The following is a 23489-nucleotide window of genomic DNA, read 5'->3' on the forward strand; positions in this document are numbered from 1 at the left end:
CTCAGGGGCTCTCTTAGATAAGTTACTTAACAACCCGAGCTTTAGTTCCCTCCTCTGTGAAGAATGATCGCTACTACTATTCCTGAGACTTTACCACTTCCCACCCACTTCAGGTCAGTGAGAACGGTGATGTCACTTCTGACTTGTGACTGTTATCCAAGCACCTAACACACTGCCTGGTTCACAGAAGATACCCAGCCAATATTTCTCAAGACAAACTGATACCCTACTTACGTTTGCTATTCACAGGTTTTTCTACTGCCAGAAGGTGTTTATACACTTTTGGACCACAAGTTTAGGAACATAGTGATTAAAAAGTTGTAGCTAACTCCTGTTATCTACTGTTATCACCAAACCACAAATCACAAACAGCAGTCAGCCCCTCTTCCTGCTTTCCATATTTCTGTAAATGGCACTGCCATCCAACCATTTACACCATCCAGAAACCTAAAGGCCATCCCTGACACCTTTCACTCCCTCAGTCCTCATACACAATTTATCACAATTTATCACATTGTAAAATATCCGATAAAATTGGATCTTTTATCACATTGTAAAAGAGCCGATAAATGGTAGCTGTTGTTATTACTCCCAATTTACAGAGGAGGAAACTGGCACTGAGAATTGTTGGCAGCTGCTCCACAAGATTCCTAGTGGGGAAGACATTGTATTATTGAATACGGCCTAACTGAGGCCAGATCAGGGGAGGCTTCTCTGAGGCTTTGATTTTATACTGAGACAAGAAGAATGAATTAATATTAAGCATTTGATTTGTGGTGTAAGATATTTTTTTCATTGATGAATGCATAACTATATGGTTGTGCTGTGAACAGCTGATTGTGCACTGTGGGTGGCTGTATGGTGTGTGAATATATCTCAATAAAACTGAATTTAAAATTAAAAAAATGGAAGAACATTTGGGAAGGCTAATTCAAGACAGAATGCGTGGTATGTTGTAGGAACTTAACTTTTAATGAGCCTTTCTATATGCCAGGTACTATACTTGTTGTTTTACCTACATAATCTCACTTAATCCTCAGAGAAATAGATAGATGCTATTATTTGCTAATTTTGTGGATAAGGAAATTAAGGTTTGGAGAGGTAGAACAGTATCTATTTTCCAGGGTTGTTGAAAGTATTAAATAAACAATGGCTCTCCATACTGTTCTCTCCTTCTTTCTTATTATGATATCATCAGTATAATTCAAGTATTTACTGATTGACTACTCTGTGCTAGGCACTACGTACATATCAGGGACACAAGGGTGAACAAAACAAATATGTTCTCCATCCTCAAGAAGCTTATATACCATGAGGGAGAGAGCTAGCAATAAAAAAAATCTAAGTGCATGTAAAATTTGGTCAGGAGGGAAATTAAGAAACACTGCCTTGGGTGTTTACTAGATAAAGTAGGAGGGAAAGAATTCTGTGCACAAAGACAGCTTGGGCAACCCCTCTGTGTAAGGCAGGTGGGGATTAGGCTCATTAAGGGATATCCTGGATCAAGAGCAAGTCTGCAAGGTTGTCTTCAGACATCGCTGGCCACATTAAAGAGTTGATAGTACTGATGATGTTTCCTCAGGAAGGAGGCATGAATAGATTTATTTTTAGAAAAATTCACTCTGACTGCTGTGTGGAACATGTATTAAGGAGTGTCTAGAGTGCATGCACTGAGAGCAATTAGTAGGGTCTCCCCTATATGGAGAAGGGGAGAATGTATCTGTTTATCTATTCATTCCTTTGTGCATTCAGTCTTTAACTTATTCTCCAAATGATATGTAAGGAACAAACCAGATACATTACTTTGGTATTGTGTTACCTTGCTAACCAGGGCTCTACATAAGATGTCATAAGTCATCTTTTATAGTCATTTACCCAGCTATCTATTCATTCACCAATCTGTCCTTCAGTCCATCCATCTATTTAAAATTTATTGAGCAACTAGTATATTCCAGGCACTGTTGTAGACAATGAAGGTACAAAGATGAGGAAAGCATGAGCCTTACTCTATGATTTATTAATAATCTAATGCATGTGATAGGGAAACAATTTTAATATGACTGCATGAAGGTTAATGGACATATTTACATGAAGAAAGGAATGATTAACTAGTGTACAGTGGTTCATCTTATATACTTCCTTTACCAGTATAAAATAATAAAGAGGAAAAATCTCCTATTTTTAAATACCAGAAGTGCAAAAATATACTAGAGATCGGTCATATTGCCATTTGTCCTCCACATGTCACCTGTAGGCAAGGGTGAGAGGAGAAATTGAAAAAATAAAAATAGAATAAAAAAATAAACATTTGCATATTTTAACTGATAATCTGTAACCAATTAATTGTGGCTGATTTTACATACAGAATTTACTTTGGGACAATAACAGTATTATGTGTCCTTTTAACATTTCTTTACTATTACTAGATAGGAGGTAAAAATACTGAACCATCAAGTTCAGGAATTCATAGTTAACATAGAGGAGTGTCATTATAAGCAACCTGGCAGGCTTCCGGGGTGTTGTTCGTCCAAGAATCTTTGCACAAATAGCAACACTGGCAGAGCCATCTTCCTAAAACTCCTGAAAACAGTTAAATGGTTGCAGTAACAGGGTAAATGCCCAATCAAGAAAATACACCATGGGATTGAGAGGGTCTTCTTAACTAAAAGGGGGAAGCGAATTGAAACAAAATAAAGTTTCAGTGGCTGAGAGTTTTCAAATGGAGTCGAGAGGTCATTCTGGAGGTTATTCTTATGTGCTATATAGATATCTCCTTTTAGTTTTTAGTGTATTGGAATAGCTAGAAGGAAATACCTGAAACTGTGGAAATGCAACCCAGTAGCCTTGATTCTTGAAGACGATTGCATAACTATGGTGTGACTGTGTGATTGTGAAAACTTTGTGGCTTACACTCCCTTTATCCAGTATATGGACAGATAAGTAGGAAAATGGGGACAAAAATAAATAAAAAAGAGAGTGGGATGGGAGGATGGAATGCTTTGGGTATTCTTTTTTACTTTTATTTTTATTCTTATTTTTATTCTTTTTGGAGTAAGGAAAATGTTCAAAAGTTGATTGGGGTGATGAAAGCACAACTATATGGTAGTGCTGGGAACAGCTGATTGTACACTGTGGATGACTGTACGGTGTGTGAATATATCTCAATAAAACTGAATTTAAAATTTAAAAAATGGAAAAAAAAGAAAACACAGCTTTAAAGACAGTAGGAGAAGTGCATAGCACACTTGCTAGCCCCTCCCCTGTCCCATCCCTGGCCCTGTGTGGAGCCAGCCTGTGCTCCCAGTGTGGGTCCCTGGGACCAGAATAACCCCTATATGCATACTGGACTGTCTGTATAGTGATACCAAACTCTCAGATAACATCCTGAAAGAAGGAACCAGGAAACTCCCCTCTGATTCACTCTTGTAGAATTTGCCCTGCAGGCAAAAGGAAAAGGAATTTGCCCCAGCAAAAGCAGGGTGGGTAAGCACAAGCCCAGGACAAGACTCAGGCTCAGTCACCTCAGGGTGATCTTCTTAATAAGAGGGCTAACTCTAAAGGACAGCACCAGCCAAGGAAGAAGGAATTTGCAAAGATTTGAAAGGTGATTTTTGCCTTGGTTTGTTTGTTTTTCTTAACTCCTGGCACTCAAGGAAATCTCTGTCATATCGCTGGCTGGACACAAACTTAAGGAACAGAGAGTTCAGGAACTAAATTCCAGACTTAACAGTTTAAAATGGTAAAATGAACAGTGTGCAACAACATTACAAAGCAAAGAAATTGGAAATGATGGTCCATTCAAAGGAACAAGATAAAGATCTAGAAACCACCAAAGAAGAAGATCAGACTTTGGATATACCAAAGACTTTAAAAAAGTATCCTCAATATGCTCAAGGAGATAAAGGAAAACATGGAGAAAGAATTAAAGGATATCAGGAAAATGATGAATGAAAAATATGAGAATCTCAATATACAGAAATGTTAAAAAGGAACCAAACAGAAATATTGGAGTTGAAGACCACAGTAACTGAAATGAAAAACTCCCTACAGGGTTAACAGCTGGCAGAAGAATCAGTGAATTTAAAGATGAGACAATTGAAATGACTTGGGCTGAGGAGCAGAAAGAAAAAAGAATGAAAAAAAAAAAAAAAAAGTGAACAGAGCCTAAGAGACCTGTGGGACACCAACAAGAGTACCAATAAATGCATTATGGGAATCCCAGAGGGATAAGAGAGAAAGGGGCAGAAAGAATATTCAAGAAATAATGGCAGAGAACTTCCCAAATTTAATGAAAGACATGAATATACACATTCAAGAAGCTGAATGAACTCCAAACAGGATAGACTCAGAGAGACCCATGCCCAGATTTATGGTAATCAGACTGTCAAATGCCAAGAACTAAGAGAGAATTCTGGCTTTGGTTATTACTCAAAAAACAGAAAATAAGTTTTGAAAAGAGTGTAGAGAAATAGGAACACTTGCTCATTGTTGGTGGCAATGCAAACTGCTGCAGCTGCTGTGGAAGCAAGTTTGGTGGCTCCTCAGAAAGTTAAATGCAGAATTACCTTATGACCTGGTAATTCCACTTCTAGATATATAACCAAAGATTTTAAAAGCAGGGACTCAAACAGGTATTTTCACACTGATGTTCATAGTGGCATTGTGCACAACCGACAAAAGATGGAAGCAACCCAAGTATCCATCAACAGATGAATGGATAAACAAAGAGTGTTATATGCATACAACAGAATATTGTTCAGCTATAAAAAGCAACGGAGCTCTGATACTTGTGACAACATGGAGGAACTTTGGAGACATCATTTTCAATTAAATAAGCCAGGTACAAAGGACAAATAGTGTATGATCTCACTGATATGAAATCATTAAAGTTAGTTCAAAGGGTCAGAAATTAGAATACAGGTTACCACGGATGGGCTGGTGTGTGGGTAGGGAATGGGGTGTTAAAGCTTAATAGGCACAGAGTTTCTGTTTGGGATGATGGAAAAGTTTTGCTGATGGATGGTCGTGGTGGCAGCACAGAACTGTGAATGTAATTGACGCCAATGAATTGTGTGCTTGAATATGTTTTAAAGAGGAAATTTTTGGTTATAAATATGTTACCAGAATAAAATTAAAAAAAAATGATAGGACCATATAACACAAATATTGAACTCTAATTGTAAACTATGAACTAGAGTTTATAGTATAATTGTAATAATATTGTTTCCTCAATTGTCAAAAAGGTACCACACTAATGCAAAGTATTAATAATAGGGAAAACTGTGTGTGTGAAGAGGGGTATAAGGAAACTCAGTATTTCTCTATGATTTTTCTGCAAGCCTATGACTTTCCTAACAAAAAATTAATTAATTAAAAAAAAATAAAATGAGGAAACATGGTGAATAAATGTAATGTGGTAAATAGGAATGGGATCCTGAAACAGGAAGAGGACAATAAATAAAAACTAAGGAAATCTGAATGAAGTATGAAGTTGCATGAATAATAAATGTATCAATATTGTTCATTGTGACAAACATACCACAGTAAGGTAAGATATTCACAATAGGGTAAGTTGGGTGTGGGATATATGGGAACTCTATTCTTATTGTCTTTGCAACTTTTCCGGAAATATAAAACTCTTTTAAAATAAAAGTTTTATTAATTAAATTAAATTAAATGAGACAAGAAAAAAAAAATACTAGACCAGACTATGTGGATAAATAATCATGATCTTCTGTCCCCTCTCTCTCTCTTGCCTGCTATAGGGACATAAATAGCATTAAGCAGCTCCCAGTAATGTCTTATTCCATTGTATTATTTTAAATCCAGATTATTCCCTAAAAAATGGAGATGAAATGGCAATTACTTGTTTAGGATTTAGGCTATAGATTACTTGGCAACTCTAGAAGTTATAATTTCAAACATAAATTTGCAAGTCCAGTAAACATTATAGCTATTTAAAAGATAGCTATGAGTTACCAATTATTTAAATATGTGTCAGGCAAAGTGATAAATTCTTTACATGCATAATCTCATTTAATTTTCATAATGTAATACCATGCTATAGGTGACATAATTACAACCATTTATGGAATAGGAAACCTAATCTCAGGCAGATTGGGTAAATTGTCTCAGGTCACACAGTTAGTAAGGAGGATTCAAACTTATAAAGGCCATTTGATTTCAAGGCTGCACATTCTAAACTAGTCAGCTACTCTTCTGCACATATTTTACACTACTAAAATTCATTTTCACTTTAATTTGTTACATTATTATTAACATTCAACACATAATTGCTAAGTGCAAACCCTGGAGGAAAAATAAGTCAAGACAAATCTGTATACCCCTTAAGGAATTACCCAAAATGGGATAAGTGCGTCGTAATTTCAAAACCCAACAGCTAAGTAGTACACCAATAGAAGACACATCTGATACTTAAATGAACATAAATGTTCCTCAAAATATGGGAGAAATACTCTCGTTCATTTGTGAGGCAGTATGGTGTTTGAGTGGCCTCGGGAGTGAAACTGCCTGGGTACAAAACCTAGTCCTGCCATTCATAGCTGTATGATCCTAGGAAAGTCATGTGCCTCAGTTTCTCCAACTCTAAAATAGGAAAAAAAGCAAAACCTAACTCACAGAGGGTTTTGTGAGGATTAAATGTACCTTTTGCTTAGAATAGCACGTGGCATATGCGTTAGCTATTATTGATGTTAATGTTCAAAATTACTTATTTTCTAAACATATTTATAAGGTTGATTTTTCTTCCCTAAACCACCATGTAGTGCTTGTCTCTCACTGAACTTTATTTACCCTGCTTATTTATTTGTTGTTCTTTAGGTGTGTGGGTATGTTTGTTTTCTGATGCTCTGGTCACTTTTATCCTTTTCTAAAGTCTCACCCCATTTCCTTTTAGGTATTTTCACTCAATTGGGTACTCTTCTTGCCAAAGGATAATTTCCAGTCTGAAAAGAAAATGTTTTGGAAGAAGGAATAAAGCCAGAGGCCTATATAAGGACATTAACTTTCTGGGCATATCTTTTCTTTCCTTGTATCATATCATGCGACAGCTCTTTTCCTTGTCTCTTCCACCTCTAGGTAACAGAGCTGACACCCGTGGAGAGAGCAAGGTGCCTCTCTTCCATTTTTCAACCTTCAGCAGAAAATGTTAGGTATTAGGAGGTCCAAGAAGATCCCTGCATATATATATACATAATTGTGTAACAAAAGGTGACATGGTCCATGATAAACAGATTTAGAATAGTGGCTTGCCCTTCCCCCTTTTTAATAACAGTGCTGAGATTCATAGTTTCCATACCTGGTTGCACATCAGAATCACAGCACACTGTTAAAATACAAACCAGTCTCTGCCCTCCACTTCTCCTACTAGCTATCTCACCTACATCTCCAATGATCTGATTTATTAAGACTGAAATAGGGTCTACATTTTTAATAGTATTGGGAATCACTGTCCCATATTATTTGTATAGGTTTTCAGGATACATGCACTTGGTAATTTAAAAGTAGGAAGACTCTCTCTCTTTTTTTTTTTTTTTTTAAAAAAAGATCTAATCTCACTTAATAGAAGAGGAATTAGGAGAAAAAGTTAAAAAGAACAAAAACAATAGCAATCAGTTTTAGCTTGTTAGACTGACAAAGTCACAGAAATTTCAAGATGGAAGAAGTAGTCATAGGTCTTCATTTTGCAGTTATAGCAACTCTTCTTATCTGATGGGACACTTAGACAAGCAAATGACAGCCAAAGACACTGTGATTTTCCAAAGCATTACAGCTAATTAATAGAAAAAAATAGGACTGAACCCCATACTTCATGTTTCTGAGCATATTTCGTGGCTACTTTATGTCCTTAATAGTCACCCAAATGGATTGGATCTGTTTGTCATTGTAGGGCATTTAAACTAATCAAACCTAGTTTGTTTGTTTTATAACATGGGCATGGTAACTAAATGCCACATTCATCTCTTCAAACACTGTTAGAACCACATTTTGAGAATTAAATGGAATCTTACCTTTAAGAGGCACCTTGACATCAAGGCCATAGAATAAAGGCAAGAGAGAAGAACAAGAATAGAAACAGAAACTGCAGAGAAAAAGAAGAAGATTATGTAAATCTGAATTTCTGTAGTTCTGTTCAGGTAGAATAAAACCTCAACTTTTCCACATTGCTCAAGGCTGACCACTTTGCACAAATATACCAAGTACCTTTTTGATTCAAAAAACCATACCTTTCATTTATCTACTGGCAAAACAGTGTGATGAATAACTAGTGTTCAGCTAACATTGATCCATACGTTTTGGAATTGTGAGGAAGTCTTACAGGTAATTGGTCTAAGATCCTAATTTTACAGGTGAGAAAAATAATCCTAGAGTTGTAAATTAATAATCTACCTTCACATAATTTCACGACACAGCGAGGGCTACAGCTTAGCTCTGTTTAGTCTTACTTCATTGCAAGTCACTGTCTCTATCTTTAATATGTGGGAGGGTATTTCAAAAACATAAAATATGATTAGAGCATACAGGTAATCATTCAGTACTGCCATCATTTGGCTAATGGACAGGTTTTAGGACCAAGGTACAGTAAGGAAAATATTAATATGTAGGGTAAACAAATGGTTAATTATCCAAAGTGAAATACTAATGAGAGGGAAAGTGGACACTATTAGTAATTACACTGAGGCATTAGGTATGAACTGGGTACGTCCTGGGCAAGGGAGGCTATACGGTCATCATACTGGTATGAAAAATGCTTCTACATTAATGGACGTTTCAGAGGATAAATGTACGATGTTGTTCCAGCTGCTGTGCTTCTGAGATGGTCCTCTTCCTATCTGGCTCATAGAAGTTAAACGGAGCAAGAATACTCAAATTTGTTTTTCTTCACCAAAACCTTCACTAGAGAAACAGATAAGTGGGTGGACAAACAGATGCTTGTGTAGCACTGGAATATAACCAATTGTATACCAATCATAAAAGGTTACAGATCAGGTCAGTTTTTTTTTTTTTAAATATTGATTTCCTTGGTGTTTACCTTTGAAAATTCAGTGATTTTTTTGCTTTGTTAACACACTTCATCAACATTTTGTTGGACATGACCTCTTTGAATGAGGACATGACCTTCTTGAATTCTCATATAGGGCATGTTATTCACATATCTCCTTTAATGCCACTGTTTATAGGGCTCTTGCTTCACTATGGCTAAAATGTGTAAACTAATTATAAATATGGTGCTAGAACCATTGATGGGTGACTATTCTATTATTCTGGGAAGCTGAAGCTGTTCTTTTTTTCCATTCCTGGAAGATGGGCAGTGATACGATGTCACTGCAGCAGGAGAGGCCAGAGAAGGCCTCCCACTATTCTTATAAGGTCAGATACAAGATCTGCCTCTGGGCATGAGGAGATGCCCATCACTTACTCTGCAATGGGATTCTTCGTACACGCAGTGTGATGGGAAGACCATGGCACATGGAGTCAGTCACCTGATCTCTGGTATTGATTTTACCATAGATTGGTTATACGATGATCTTGGGAAAATTGCTAAATCTTTCTGAGTCATTGTTTTATTATCTACATAAAAGGGGATCATAATATCTGTGATGACAGACTCATAAAATAATTATGAGAATCAAATGAGATGATGCAAGTGCTTTGGACATGGCAAAGTATACATATTTGAGGCAATTTTGCTGTCTTTGTTGTTATCACCTTGTTTGTACTAAATCAATGCATGGAAATTAGCAACAGAGAAGAAATATCACATGCATCCTGAGGTGTTATTCAAGTTCCCCATGGGAGAGACTGAAGGGTATCCCTGATACAAGTGATCTTTAGCCATTTTACTAGGCTTACGGGCAGACAGAACTGAGGTCAAGTGGATGAAAGCCAAGTGAATAGATAGTGTGTTATAAGCCTCATCTCTTATTCAACCCTCTAATAAAAAAACAACTAGATTGTTTTTGAAGTGGCTTAATGTATTACCGTATGTGTAATATGCTGCTTTGATAGTTAAAGAATCCTTATATTCTCTTAAGTACATTAGTCTGTTATCATAAAGTCTTAAGAAGTTCAGACCTGTAAAATGTATTAAGCAAAGACTTGTGGAAAAGATCACAATGAATTTTGACAGTGAAAATAATTTCCATGGGATTTATTTAGAGAATTTAGAGAATGGTAGGCTGGTCAGAGTAATAAATATAAAAAAATCCCTTTTAAGAGCCCTTTTCTTCATCTTTTTTTTTTTAAACCTTAGTTGAATGGGGTCACATGGTATCATAAAGTTACTGGGGCAGAATGACCGTAACTGTGGACTTCTTCCTTAAGCCACCCCCAAGATTATTTAAGAATAAGCAGAGAGAACGGCTGGAGCCAAGAGCTGGCCACTCAGAATGTGGAAAATGGAAGAATTTGACATGTCCTTCAACAATCAGGGAAGCTGTGGGAATAATCTTTGCCTTCCATGGTATTCCTACCAAACCTGGGAAAATTATATGCAGTCGTTAATTTACTGCATTTTAATTTTGTCTTATTTAATTTGGCAGAACTGAAAATGGACTTCTGAAGTTGGAGAAATTCACATTTAATATTTTGCGGAGAAGTATAGATTGCAGGGTTGGGAATTTTTAAAATTATACTTTTTAATTTGACTTCTACTTTCTTAGTACAATTTTTTACATAAATGATCTCACTTGCTCCTCATAGAAGTCCTGAGAGGAAGTGAGGCAAGTGTTATCATCCCTATTGTGCTGATATGGCTTAGACATAGGAGATGAAGTAAGACACTTACCAAGCTCAAATGAGTATATGAAGACCCAGCCTGATAAGAATCCAGGTCTCTATCACGTGGCTACTGGACCCTACCAACTCCCTCTGACCTCACATAGATTGGTAACTAGAGAAGCAACTTGGGATGAATCAAATTCTAACCATTGTCTCAGGAATGGCAAATGGTTTGCTATTTTCTTCTTAGACGGCTATGCAAGTCACTGCAGAATAGCCATGTCCCTTTTCAACACAGGGATTCAAACAGCAACTTGCAGTCAATCAGGCTGGAACTCCAGAGGAACTCTCTGCCATCCTTGCTGTGTTTCTCAGCAGGGTGCTCCCAGCATCTTCAGCAGGATAATTCTTTGTTGTGCCAGACTGTCTAGCTCATTGTAGGATGCTTATTCCTGCCTGAGCCCTGCCCCTTGTACCATCACACATATGCATCTCCAAATGCCTTCTTTAAGAACCACTATGTCTCATCAAAAAAAAAAAACAAAAAAAAAACTGTTGGGTAACTCTGAAGAAGGAGTTATTCTTTCATACCAGTGGGGAAGTGATAGGAGGGCATAATTAGCAAACTTCGACCAAAGTTTCTGAATTTGTTGTTGAGGTGAAATGGCAACCCAAGGAAGAAAGGGCTTTTTGTGAATAATAATGAGAAAGATTAAAAAAAAAAAAAAAAGGTGCTAAAAATATTTTAAAAGAGCAATATAAAGTAATAAAATCAGAAGAAACTTTTGGAAAGGAAATGAAGATAAGGAAGGGTAAACTTAGGAAAGAAGATACTTACACAGAAGAAAAAGAATCAACACAAATAAGCACAAAAGTAAAAGCCAGGTTATAGGTAGCAGGACCCTTGCTGGAATCCAGGACCCTGCCTGCTGTGAAGACTATGTTTCTTTAAACTATACCTGCCCATGCAACATACACAATAACTGAGAAGAAAGAAAACAGTGAGCAAAATAGATATTATTTTCCGATTAAACAGGTAAAGACTAAAATATAGATCGAACTAAACCATACCTTTTCTTCTAAGTCCTTTATCTGTCTTTTCTGGATGTCTGTTTTATCTTCTAAGTCTCGAATTCTCTGAAGAAAGGGGGGAAAAAGCATTAGTGGGTGCTCTGTTGTACACAAAAATCATTCACCAACAAAAACACAAAACTTGCTGTAAAAACATTAACATTAGTACTGGCAGCTGGAAACACCACACGTTTTTCCATACCTAGAAGGTAGTTGCATGTTTCAAAAATTACCCATAATTATGGTGTAAAATCAGTCACTGATTTTACTTTTTGAAAGTATTTGCCACCTCTTTTTACTGGGCCTCCCTACACACCCCCCTTCCCTGTTGTCATCGGGCTCAGCCATGAAACTTTCTGTGGCCAATGGAATGTGAGTTGCAGTGTGATAAGGTAATGCCATATTCTTGTAGGGAGAGCAGGGTGTCCGAGGTAAAGCCTCAGCTGACCCAATACTGGTAAGCAAAAGGTAAACTTTGATTTTGGTAAACCATTTGGATTGAGATTTTTGGTTACTTGTTACCACAGTAAAATTGCTAAAGCCAACATCACCCAAATACCAAAGTCTGATAAAGATATTACAAGAAAAGAAAACTACAGACCAATCTCCTAGTGAATATAGATGCAAAAATTTTCAACAAAATCTTGTAGATCAAATCCAATGGCATATTAAAAGAATTATACACCATTACCAAGTGGGTTTTATTCCAAGTAGGCAAGGGTGGTTCAACACAAGAAAATCAATTAATGTAATATAACACATTAATAAAGCAAAAGGGAAAAACCACATGATCAGCTCAATTGATGCAGAAAAGGCATTTGACAAAATTCAGCATTCTTTCTTGATAAAAACACTTCAAAAGGTGATAACTGAAGGAAACGTCCTCAACATGATAAAGGGCAGTATATGAAAAACCTACAGCTAACATCATACTCAATGGTGAGAGACTGAAAGCCTTCCCTCTAAGACTGGGAACAGGACCAAGGATGCCCACTGTCACCACTGCCATTCAACGCTGTGCTAGAAGTTCTAGCTAGAGCAATTAGGCGAGAAAAAGAAATAAAAGGCATCCAAATTGGAAAGTAAGATGTAAAACTCTCATTATCTGCAAACAACAGGATTCTATATTTAGAAAATCCTGAAAAAACTACAACAAAGCTATTTGAACTAATAAATGAGTTCAGCGAAGTGGTAGGATACAAGATCAACATGCAAATATCAGTAGTGTTTCTATACACTAGTAGTGAGCTATCTGAGGAGGTAATTAAAAAAAAATTCCACTCACAATAGCAACTAAAAGAATCCAAATATCTATGAATAAATTGAACCAACGATATAACTGACCTATACACAGAAAACTACAAAACATTGCTAAAAGAAAGCAAAGAAGTCCTAAATAAGTGGAAAGACATTCCATGTTCATAGATTGGGAGGCAAAATGTTATGAAGAAGTCAACTCTACCCAAAATGATCTACAGATTCCATGTGATACCAATCAAAATTCCAACAAACTACTTTGCAGAATTGGAAAAGCTAGTTATAAAATTTATTTGGAAGGGAAAGGGGTCTCAAATAGCCAAAAACATCTTGAAAAAGAAGAATGAAGTGGGAGGACTCACACTTCCTGACTTTAAAGCTTATTATAAAGCCACCGTGTTCAAAACAGTATAGTACTGGCAAAGATAGATACATTGATCAATGGAATCGAATTGCAAGTTCAGAAATAGACCCTCAGATCTAAAGTCAATTATTTTTGACAAGGCTCCCAAATCCACTAAACTGGGGCAGAATAATCTCTTCAATAAATGGTGTTGAGAGAACTGGATATCCATATCCAGAGGAATGAAAGAGGACCCCTGCACCTCACACCCTACCCAAAAATTAACTCAAAGTGGTTCAAAGACCCAAATATAAGAGCCAGTACCATAAAACTCTTAGAAGAAAATTTTGGGAAACATCTTCAAGACCTAGTGATGGGAGGTAGCTTCTCAGACCTTACACCCAAAGCATGAGCAACAAAAGAAACAGTAGATAAATGGGACCTCCTCAAGACTGAATACTTCTGTGCTTCAAAGGACTTTGTCAAAAGGTCAAAAAGACAATTTGACAATTGTTTGACAATTGTCTCAATGGGAGAAAATATTTGAAAACTACGTATTTGATAAGGGTTTGTTAACCAGAATATCTAAAGAAACCCTACAACTCAACAATAAACCCAATTATAAAATATGCAAAGACATGAATAGACATTTCTCCAAAGAGGAAATACAAATGGCTCTAAGGCACAAGAAAAGATGCCCATATTCACTAGCTATTAGGGAAATACAAATCAAAACCATGAGATATCATCTCACACCCACTAGAATGGCCACTTAAACAAACAGGAAACTACAAGTGTTGGAGAGGATGTGGAGAAACAGGAACACTTATTCACTGCTGGTGGGAATGTAAAATGGTAGAGCCACTGTGGAAGATGGTTTGGAAGTTCCTCAGAAAACTAAATACTGAGTCGTCCTACGACCCAGCGATTCTGCTACTTGATATATACACAGAAGATCTGAAAGCAGGGACGCGAACAGACATTTACATACCAATGTTCATAGTGGTATTATTCATAATTGGCAAAAGATGGAAACAATCCAAGTGTCCATCAACCAATGAAAGGATAAACAAAATGTGGTATATACATACGATGGAATATTATTCAGCACTGAAAAGGAATGAAGTTCTGGAGTACACCACAACAACACGGATGAACCTTGAGGACATAATGCTGAGTGAAATGTCAGACACAAAAGGACAAATACTATATGATTTCACCAATACAAACTAATTATAATATGTAAAATCATAGAAATAAAATTTAGAATATAGGTTACCCAGAGATAGAATGAGGCTAGAGAATAGGGAGTGGTTGTCTAATATGTACAGAACTTTTAAATAAAGTTGAATTTAAATGTTTGGAAATCGATAGAGGTGATAGTAGCTCATTATTGGGATTATAAATAATAGTGCTGAATTGTCTGTGAATACACTTGAAAAAGGTTGTTTAGACTCATGTATGGCACCAGAGAGAAAGCTAGAGGTAAAATATGGGAATGTATAACACAACGAACCTTGTGGTGGATGACACTTATGAATAACACTACAAATATAAATAAGTTATTTCATAAATTAGAACAAATATAGGACACTTGTACAGAGTTTATAAAAGAATGCTATATGGGGAAAAAAGTACCTATTGCAAACTATGTACTATAGTTAACAGTAATATCTTAATACTCTTTCATCAACAGTAAGAAATGTACCACACCAATACTAGGTATCAACAATGGGGGGGAGGATATGAAGGGTATGGGGTGTTTTGGGTTTTCTTTTTTATGTCTATTTGTTATTTTTCTTTTGGAGTAATGAAAATATTCTAAAATTGTGATGATAACTGCATAACTAGGTGATCATACTGCAAGATACTGATTGTATTCTTTGGATGGATTATATGGTGTGTGAAGATATTGCAATAAAATTTGCATAAAAAGTAGATAAATATTTCTAAAAAATGAGATTTTTTAAAAAGTGGCTAAAACTAAAGCTGACTCATACAAATGTAAACAACTCCATCATCTTCTTTGCTAACTTTCTTTTCAGTCTTATTTCAACCCTGCTTCAGGGTAGAATTTCCTCAATAAACAGGATTGGCCAATCCCCAAACAACAAAGCAGAGATTACACTTCAAGAAAAAATTCATGGAGGGAGCTGTTAAATTAGGAAGTTAGGAAAAATAAAACATAAACATGTCAGTACAAGTAATTCTAAAGATAAAAATGTTCTAGAATTGTCTTTGATCTTACCTGTTAACTATAGATAGCAAAATTCCCCTAACTTAAATTGCAGATTTGAAATCAATGTTACAGATGATTATTTACACATAAAAAAGTTGTCTTCAAATTTATATGTGGCAATCAAAAGGACTTTTATGATCTCACACATAGTTATACACTGTACACTTGTGATTTAATAACTCTGTTGGGGAAAAGTAGAAAATAGAGAACTGGAGTCTGAGAAGAAAAAAAAAATCCAAAAAACTGGAAGCCAAATGGACTGTAACACTGAAAGAGCAGTTTTTGTAATGCCATGTGGGGCGAGAAAATAGAAATTGGAACAAAGGCTACCAGAAGCTGGAAATCACATCCCACTCTTTCTAAAGCAGCGGTTTTCAACCAGGACAATTTTGCCCCCCCAAGGGCATTTGGGAATGTCTGGGTATTTATTTATTTAATTTATTTGCTTGCTTATTTATTTTAAAGCATATAATTCAGCGGTTTTTAGGATATTCACAAGTTGTGCAACCATCACCACCACCTAATTGTCTGGGTATTTTTGATTATCCACAATTGTGGTGGGGGAGAGTGCTACTGTAATCTAGTGGGTAGAGACTGGGGATGCTTCTAAAGGTCCCACAAGGCCCAGAACAACTCCCCACAACAATGAATGATCTCAAAATACCAATAGTTTGGAGAATGAGAAACCCTGCTCTAAAGGAAGGGGGCTGATATTTGTACAGGAAGGTGTGTTTTGGCCAGAGTGAAACCATCAAGGTCGACCTTAAAACCATATCACCATGAATGACGGAGAAGGAGATGTGAATGGAATGCTGCTGATCTGTGTATGTGTGTGATGCATGTGTTAGTGTGTATTTCTGTGTATGCCTGTGCTCCAAAGCCACATGTAGTAAAAGAATAAATTTGCTAGACATTTCTACCTTAAGTGTGCAACTAATTCTTTGGTATGTCTACTAGATGTGGAGGTCAGTATTATATTGAGAAAATCAGGGACATGTGAGATTACTGCAGTATCTACCCAAAAGTCAAGACTGTGCTTGCCTAACAAACATCTCCTTGAATTGCAGGACTGTGCTAGAGGTAATGGAAAATACAGCTAAAGCATGAATTAGTTTCTGATTATAAGGAACCATCAGATTCAGATGGGGAGACAAGACTAAAAACGCAGGGAATAATAAAATTAAATAGTAAAGGTACACAATGGGATAAAGCCATGTATGACTTCATCACTTATCTCCAACACCTAGTACAATGTTTAGCATGGAGAAGCTGTTTCCAAAAATATTTGTTAAACATTGTGTCACCTAAGCTTGATTTCTTTTCCCTTCCCACCTCCTTGTCATGCAATCCAACAAGAAACCCTGTCAGCTCCAAAAGAGATCCTCCTTCTACCTAACTCTTTTCATTCCTACTGTTACCACATACACCAAGTCACCATGATCTCTCATCAGGACTGGTGATGGCTTACTAATGTCTCTCCCTGCTTCAAATCTTGTCCATATGCCACCCACTTACTGCAGCAAGTGTGAACTCTTAAAATGTGAAAATGATCACTGTATTTTCCTGAGTTGTAAAGGAGTGGGAAAGAAGGAAGAGAACCCCATGAGTGGAACTCAGAATGAAAGCCAAACTCCAAGATTCTACGTGATCTGGCCCTTTCTTACTTCTCCAATTTTACCTCGTATCAACCTTACCCTGCTCCTGCATGCTCCTGCTGTAATGGTCTTTCTGCTCCTTATAAGAAGATTCCAATCTTATTCCCACAATAGGGACTTGGCCCTTGTTTTCCCTGTCTTCTGGGACACTTTGCTACGATCTTTTTTGTGTGGCTGTTTCCTTCTCAACATTTAGGCTTTAGGCACATATCAGAGAGGAATTCTCTGACCAGTTAACCTAATGTCATTGCTCCTACTCCCAAACTCACATACATATTGTATAATATTCTTCATAGTACTTATTGTCACTCCCTGAAATTATCTTGGTCATTTGTTCATTTGTGTTTTTGCTGTGTCCCTTTAATGTGTAAAATACATGAGAATTATGACCTTAATGTCTTTGTTCACCACAATATTCTCTATACCTGGTATATTTTTTTTAACATGCACATCTCCAACAGATTTAATTTGTTTGAAAGGAATGGATTTTGAAAGAAAAAACATGGGGCAGGGAGAAGTATGAAATAGAAAATAAATACAAAACATAACCATAACAAACTAGTACAGGGAATGCCCTGTACAAAACAACATAGGCCCTCAATAAATGGCTTTGAATGAGTGTATCGCATGGTATGGCAAGTAGAACTTTTCAGTGGTATGTGATCCATTATGGCTGTCAGGGAGAGCATCTTGGAGAAGGCAGACTCGAAAGGGACTAGAAAAATGAGAACATATGGATAAATGCAACAGGATCTAAGAGAGCAGAAAATGATCACTATTTTAGGGTGAGCAATCACAGAAACAAAGACTTCAAGGTGGGAAGTTCATGACACAGGTGGTGCCAGTGTAAGTCCTGCCTGAGTAGAAAGGAAGTTATGCTCTGAAGAATTTTCTGGAATCATGTTATTTTGGGGAGTAGTAACTAGCTAATGCAGACCTGAAGAGTCCTGAATAGGACTTAAGTCAGCTAGAAATAAGGGCCATGGAGGATTTTGAGCAAGAATGTACCATGAGGAAATGGGTGAAGAATCTGTAGTGGTATGCCTGATGGACTGAAGAAAGAAGAGCTGGAAGTCTCCCCCACAACTAGCTCTCCATGCATACTGCATATGCTTTTCTTATGCCACTTCTCAATCACATTGTAATTATTTTTCTTCGGTTGATCTCTTTTGTCTTCATCTATTGTGCCAGTTTGAATGTATTATGTCCCCCCAGATACCATTATCTTTGATATAATCTTGTGTGGGCAGACCTATCAGTGTTAATTAGATTGTAATTCTTTGAGTGTTTCCATGGAGATGTGTCCCACCCAACTGTGGGTGATGACTCTGATTGGATAATTTCCATGGAGGTGTTGGCCCACCCATTCAGGGTAGGTCTGAATTAAATCACTGGAGCCACATAAAGGAGCTGACAAACAGAAGGAACTCAGTGCAGCCGAGAGTGACATTTTGAAGAGGAGCTACAGCCAAGAGGGACACTTTGAAGAATGCATAGAAGCTGAGAGAGTAGCTGCAGATGAGAGACAGTTTGAAGATGGTCGTGGAAAGCAGACTCTTGCTCCGGAGAAGTTAAGAGAGGAAAAACACCCCAAGGGCAACTAAGAGTGACATTTTTGAGGAACTGCAGCCTAGAGAGGAACGTCCTGGGAGAAAGCCATTTTGAAACCAGAACTTTGGAGCAGATACCAGCCACATGCCTTCCCAGCTAACAGAGGGTTTCCGGATACCATTGGCCATCCTCCAGTGAAGGTACCTGATTGTTCATGACTTACCTTGGACACTTTATGGCCTTAAGACTGTAACTGTGTAACCAAATAACCCCCCCCTTATAAAAGCTGATCCATTTCTGGTGTTTTGCATTCTGGCAGCATTAGCAAAGTAGAACATCTATAGATCCTAAACTTTGTGAGGGCAGGGTCCACTGGTAGATTCTCTTCCCAGCATGGAAAGGTGTTTAAATATGTGATTGAACATATGCATAGATGATGGAGTCAGGTTACCTCAGAGGACATTTGTCAGCACCTGGAAGTTGCTGCAGTAATAAAAGCTATTACATATGCCTGGGATAACAAGTGTAGGCAGAATGGACCAGCTTCAAAAATATTTCAGGAGAAATGCCAGATGGATGTGATGTTGTGCTGGTTTGGGTATATTATGTCCCCCAGAAAAGCCATGTTCTTTAATGCAATCTTGTGGGGGCAGACTTTTTAGTCTTTTGATTAGGGTGGAAACTTTTGATTGAGTGTTTCCATGGAGATGTGATTCACCCAAATGTGGGAGAGACCTTTTGATTAGATTATTTCCATGGAAATGTGGATCCCGCCCATTCAGGGTGGGTCTTGACTGGTTCACTGGAGTACTTAAGAAAGCTCAGGAGCCAACACAGGCGCTGATGATTGGAGACGCTTGGAGATTCAGACAGAAGGATGTTTGGATATGCTAAGAGATGAGGCCCAGATTTTGCCCTGGAGAAACTAAGAGAGGACTCCCCAGATGCTTAGAGAGAAACACCCTGGGAGAAAGAAGCAAGGATGTACAGGAGCTGAGAGAGAGGAGTGAAGATGGAAGCCCACAGACATTTTGGAAAAGCCATTTTGAAACCAGAGCCTGGGAGCAAAGCAGATGCTGGCTATGTGCCTTCCCAGCTGACAGAGGTGTTCTGGATGCCATTGGTCTTTCTTCAGTGAAGGTATCCTCTTTTTAATGCCTTAGCTTGGACACTTCTGTGGTCTTAGAACAGTAAATTTGTAAACAAATAAATTCCCTTTACAAAAGCCAATCCATTTCTGGTATTTTGCAAAATGGCAGCATTAGCAAAACAGATGCTAAATTAACCATTGGAGGTAAAGGAAAAAGAAGACTTCAGGGTTTCCAGCCTGAGTAATTTGAAATATGGTAATTCTACTGACCAAGACACAGATGGGGAAAGAGAAGCAAGGTGATGACAAGAATGAATATTTAGGTATGTTTCATGTGATTTCACTCTGAAACATCAAAGCAGAAATGTCCATTAAATAGTTAATGATATGCTCTAAAATTTAGAATGAACTGTATATTTATATATACCAAATCCTGGCCAATACCTTCTGGAATAATTCTCTGAAATTAAGCTACTGATTAAAAGGGAACGGGAAGAGGAAGAAATAGCTGGAAAAGGCACAGTCTAACAAATATTTGTTTGGGAAATAGGCAATGTCAGTGGAACACTATGATGCTTAGAACTGTAATGTGCCTATTAGCTCAGAATGGATCACTTAAAACAGAACAAAATAAAACAAACAAACAACTAAAACCATCGCTTCCAGAAGTGAAGTACCATAGTAAACTGATTAAGGAAATACTCAAAAAGGGATGACAAGGTATTAAGCATAACAAATTTAGGTAACTACAAGTCCATCTCATAAATAAACACTTCTGTGATTCTATGACATGATTCCTGATGTGTTGAAATGAATTAAATGCTATTGCAGCATAAGAAATTCATGCATGGGACACTTTCATCCCCTAATAGAAGGAAAAGATGCCTGAAAAAATGAAATGACGACATAGAATAATCTAAACTTAAAGTCATGCAAACTCAAATGTGATAGAAGTCACAGGGTTGTTTTAAAACTTCAACTTCTGTATGAGACGAAGGGAAGAGATGTTTATTTGGTGCAGGATATATATACAGCATACTAATAGTTTAACTTGTATGGTCAGTTTATTCAAACACCATAATTACAGGGAACTTTGAATAAGAAGTGAAATCTGGTGGGTTTGTACAGGTTAGTGTGAAATAGTGATACATCCCAAAGTAATGTGGACAGAGAATAAAATATATTTGTAGGGACCCCCTAAGGGACTGAGGAAAAATGCAGAAATGTTGGACATCCCCACCTGGATTATTACTAATATTCTCACAAACATTGAGAACTGACAATTTGGTATGCTGAGCCCTCAATCTCGGCGCTTGCCCTTATGAAGCTTGTACTGCAAAGAAGAGGCTAAGCCTACTTATAACTGGCTTAAGAGTTTCCCCCAGAGAATCTCTTTGTGGCTGAGATGTGGCCCTCTCTCTCTAGCTAAGACAACTTGGCTGGTGAACTCACTGCCCTTCCCTCTACATGGGACATGACTCCCAGGGGTGTAAATCTCCCTGGCAATGCAGGATATGGACTCCCAGGGACGAGCGTGGACCTGGTATTATGGGATTGAGAATATCTTCGTGACCAAAAAGGGGAAGTGAAATGAAACAAAATAAAGTTTCAGTGGCTGAGAGATTTCAAATGGAGTTGAGAGGTCACTCTGGAGGGCATTCTTATGCACTAGATAGATATCCCCTTTTAGGTTTTAGTGTATTGGAAATAGCTAGAAGGAAATACCTGAAACTGTCGAACTGCAACCCCCTTGATTCCTGAAAATGATTGAGTAACTATGTAGCTTACATGGTGTGATGGTGTGATTGTGAAAACTTTGTGGCTCACATTCCCTTTATCCAGTATATGGATGGATGAGTAGAAAAATAGGGACACAAACTAAATGAAAAATAGGGTGGGATGGGGGAATGGAACAATTTGAGAGTTCTTTTTTACTTTCATCTTTTATTCTTATTTTTATTCTTTTTGGTGTAAAGAAAATGTTCAAAAATTGATTGGGGTGATTAATGCACAGCTATGTGATGGTATTGTGAACTGCTGATTGTACACCATGGATGACTGTATGGTAAGTGAATATACCTCAATAAAACTGAATTAAAAAAAAAAGTCCAAGGGTCATTAAAATAAGCATACATGTATTAATCATTTCTGGGACAAATTGCTTCCGAGTTTGCCACTAATTTGGGTGATTTGTTAGTCTGTAAATATCCACAAAGCATCTGGCTGCATCTGAAGTGTGCTAAGCATCATTATGGGTACCATAAAATATTCCCTGTTCTTTTTCCACTCACCTTCATCTCTGATAAACACATGATTCTTACCTCCTGTAAAGCCCAGGTAGATTTTGTACTAGTTGCTTTTACAACTTCCAAGTACTAAATACTACAGCCTAGCACTTTCAATTCTGTTTTTTGACCAAAACCCCATCTGTTAAGCTATGACATGAAGAGTTGGAACTAAGAATTTTGGCTGGCAATTAGTAATGGGTATTTATTTTGCGCCTTCTTGCTGGTCTAGTTGAACCATATAAATCATGGATGACTCAAGCTATAATATGACAGTTCAGTGCAGTGGTTTTGTACACTGGGCTTGGAGTTAGGCAGATCTGGGTTGCAATCCTGGTTTTGTTGGTTAACATCCACATCACCTTGGGCAAATTCCTTAAGCACTCTTACCCCTGGTTATCATTATCTTCAAAATTGGGATAATAAGAATACCTACCTCTTAAGGCTTTTGTTAAGATTAAATAAAATATGTGAGTAGAACCCTTAGTTTATAGTGTCTGACATGTAGAAAATGCCAGTAGGTAAATGGCAGTTTCCGGCCTTTGTTTTTGTTGCTATTTGTTCTGGGAATAAAGAGAACGGCATTGTTCTCTTTTACCCTGTTTAGATTATTTTATTAGGCTTGGCTATGGACTGGGATGAGTAATAGGAGGAAAACATTATTTCTGCCCTAGAGTGAGTCCTGCTTCCCCGCATAGGTGAAATAATCAGATTCCAGGAGATTCAAAGGGCGTTTCATGATGAACTAGCTTTAAAAATAGCAGCAATATGCAATGCCTTTGAAATGCCAGTTTTCTCAACATTGAATCATTACAAAATTGTCAACCTGTTTCTGAATGAAGGTTTTTTGTGCTGGTGTAAAACAATTGTTATTTACTTTACTTTCTGAAAATAACCTAGGCTTCTCCAGGAGATGCTGGGATCATGTACTTAGTATTAAGTCTCATTTACTAAGGACTAATATGCAGATGGAGTAACTCAGTCCTCACCTGATGGGCTTGCTGCAAGAGCTCCATTCTCTCCTGAAGAATCTGACAGTCATACTCTCTGCTCTTTCTCAGCATCTGCCGCCGTAACTTTTCTACTGCCGTCCTCAGCTCCTCTTGCTGTTTTTCACTTAACAGTTCACCAAACTTGATAACAGTTTCTTGCTGCAGAGCATTGTACAAAGTGGCTTCTAGTTCCTGTATTCTCTGGCAAACAGAATCATAAAGGTCTAATTTTGGCACTTATTAGCATTTATGAATGATGTGTGAAT

At 37.3% G+C, this 23489-nt stretch overlaps 1 protein-coding gene across 4 annotated transcripts in view; it reads right to left on the reverse strand.

The window, feature by feature from the left end:
• JAKMIP2 (janus kinase and microtubule interacting protein 2) overlaps nt 1-23489 on the reverse strand; it is a 177672-nt gene that overhangs the window by 4380 nt on the left and 149803 nt on the right. For 3 of the 4 annotated variants that reach the window (XM_037801884.1, XM_037801881.1, XM_037801882.1), the window contains 3 exons: nt 23221-23424; nt 11812-11877; nt 8031-8101 (listed from right to left, as the gene is read on the reverse strand). In XM_037801884.1, coding sequence (XP_037657812.1) covers nt 8051-8101; nt 11812-11877; nt 23221-23424 — 321 coding nt within the window. In that variant the 3' untranslated portion in view covers nt 8031-8050. The remainder of the gene's footprint in view (nt 1-8030; nt 8102-11811; nt 11878-23220; nt 23425-23489) is intronic. The other variant, XM_037801883.1, reaches the window with a different exon arrangement.

The sequence above is a fragment of the Choloepus didactylus genome, chromosome 13 (genome assembly GCF_015220235.1).
Source record: "Choloepus didactylus isolate mChoDid1 chromosome 13, mChoDid1.pri, whole genome shotgun sequence".
Lineage (NCBI taxonomy): Eukaryota > Metazoa > Chordata > Mammalia > Pilosa > Megalonychidae > Choloepus > Choloepus didactylus.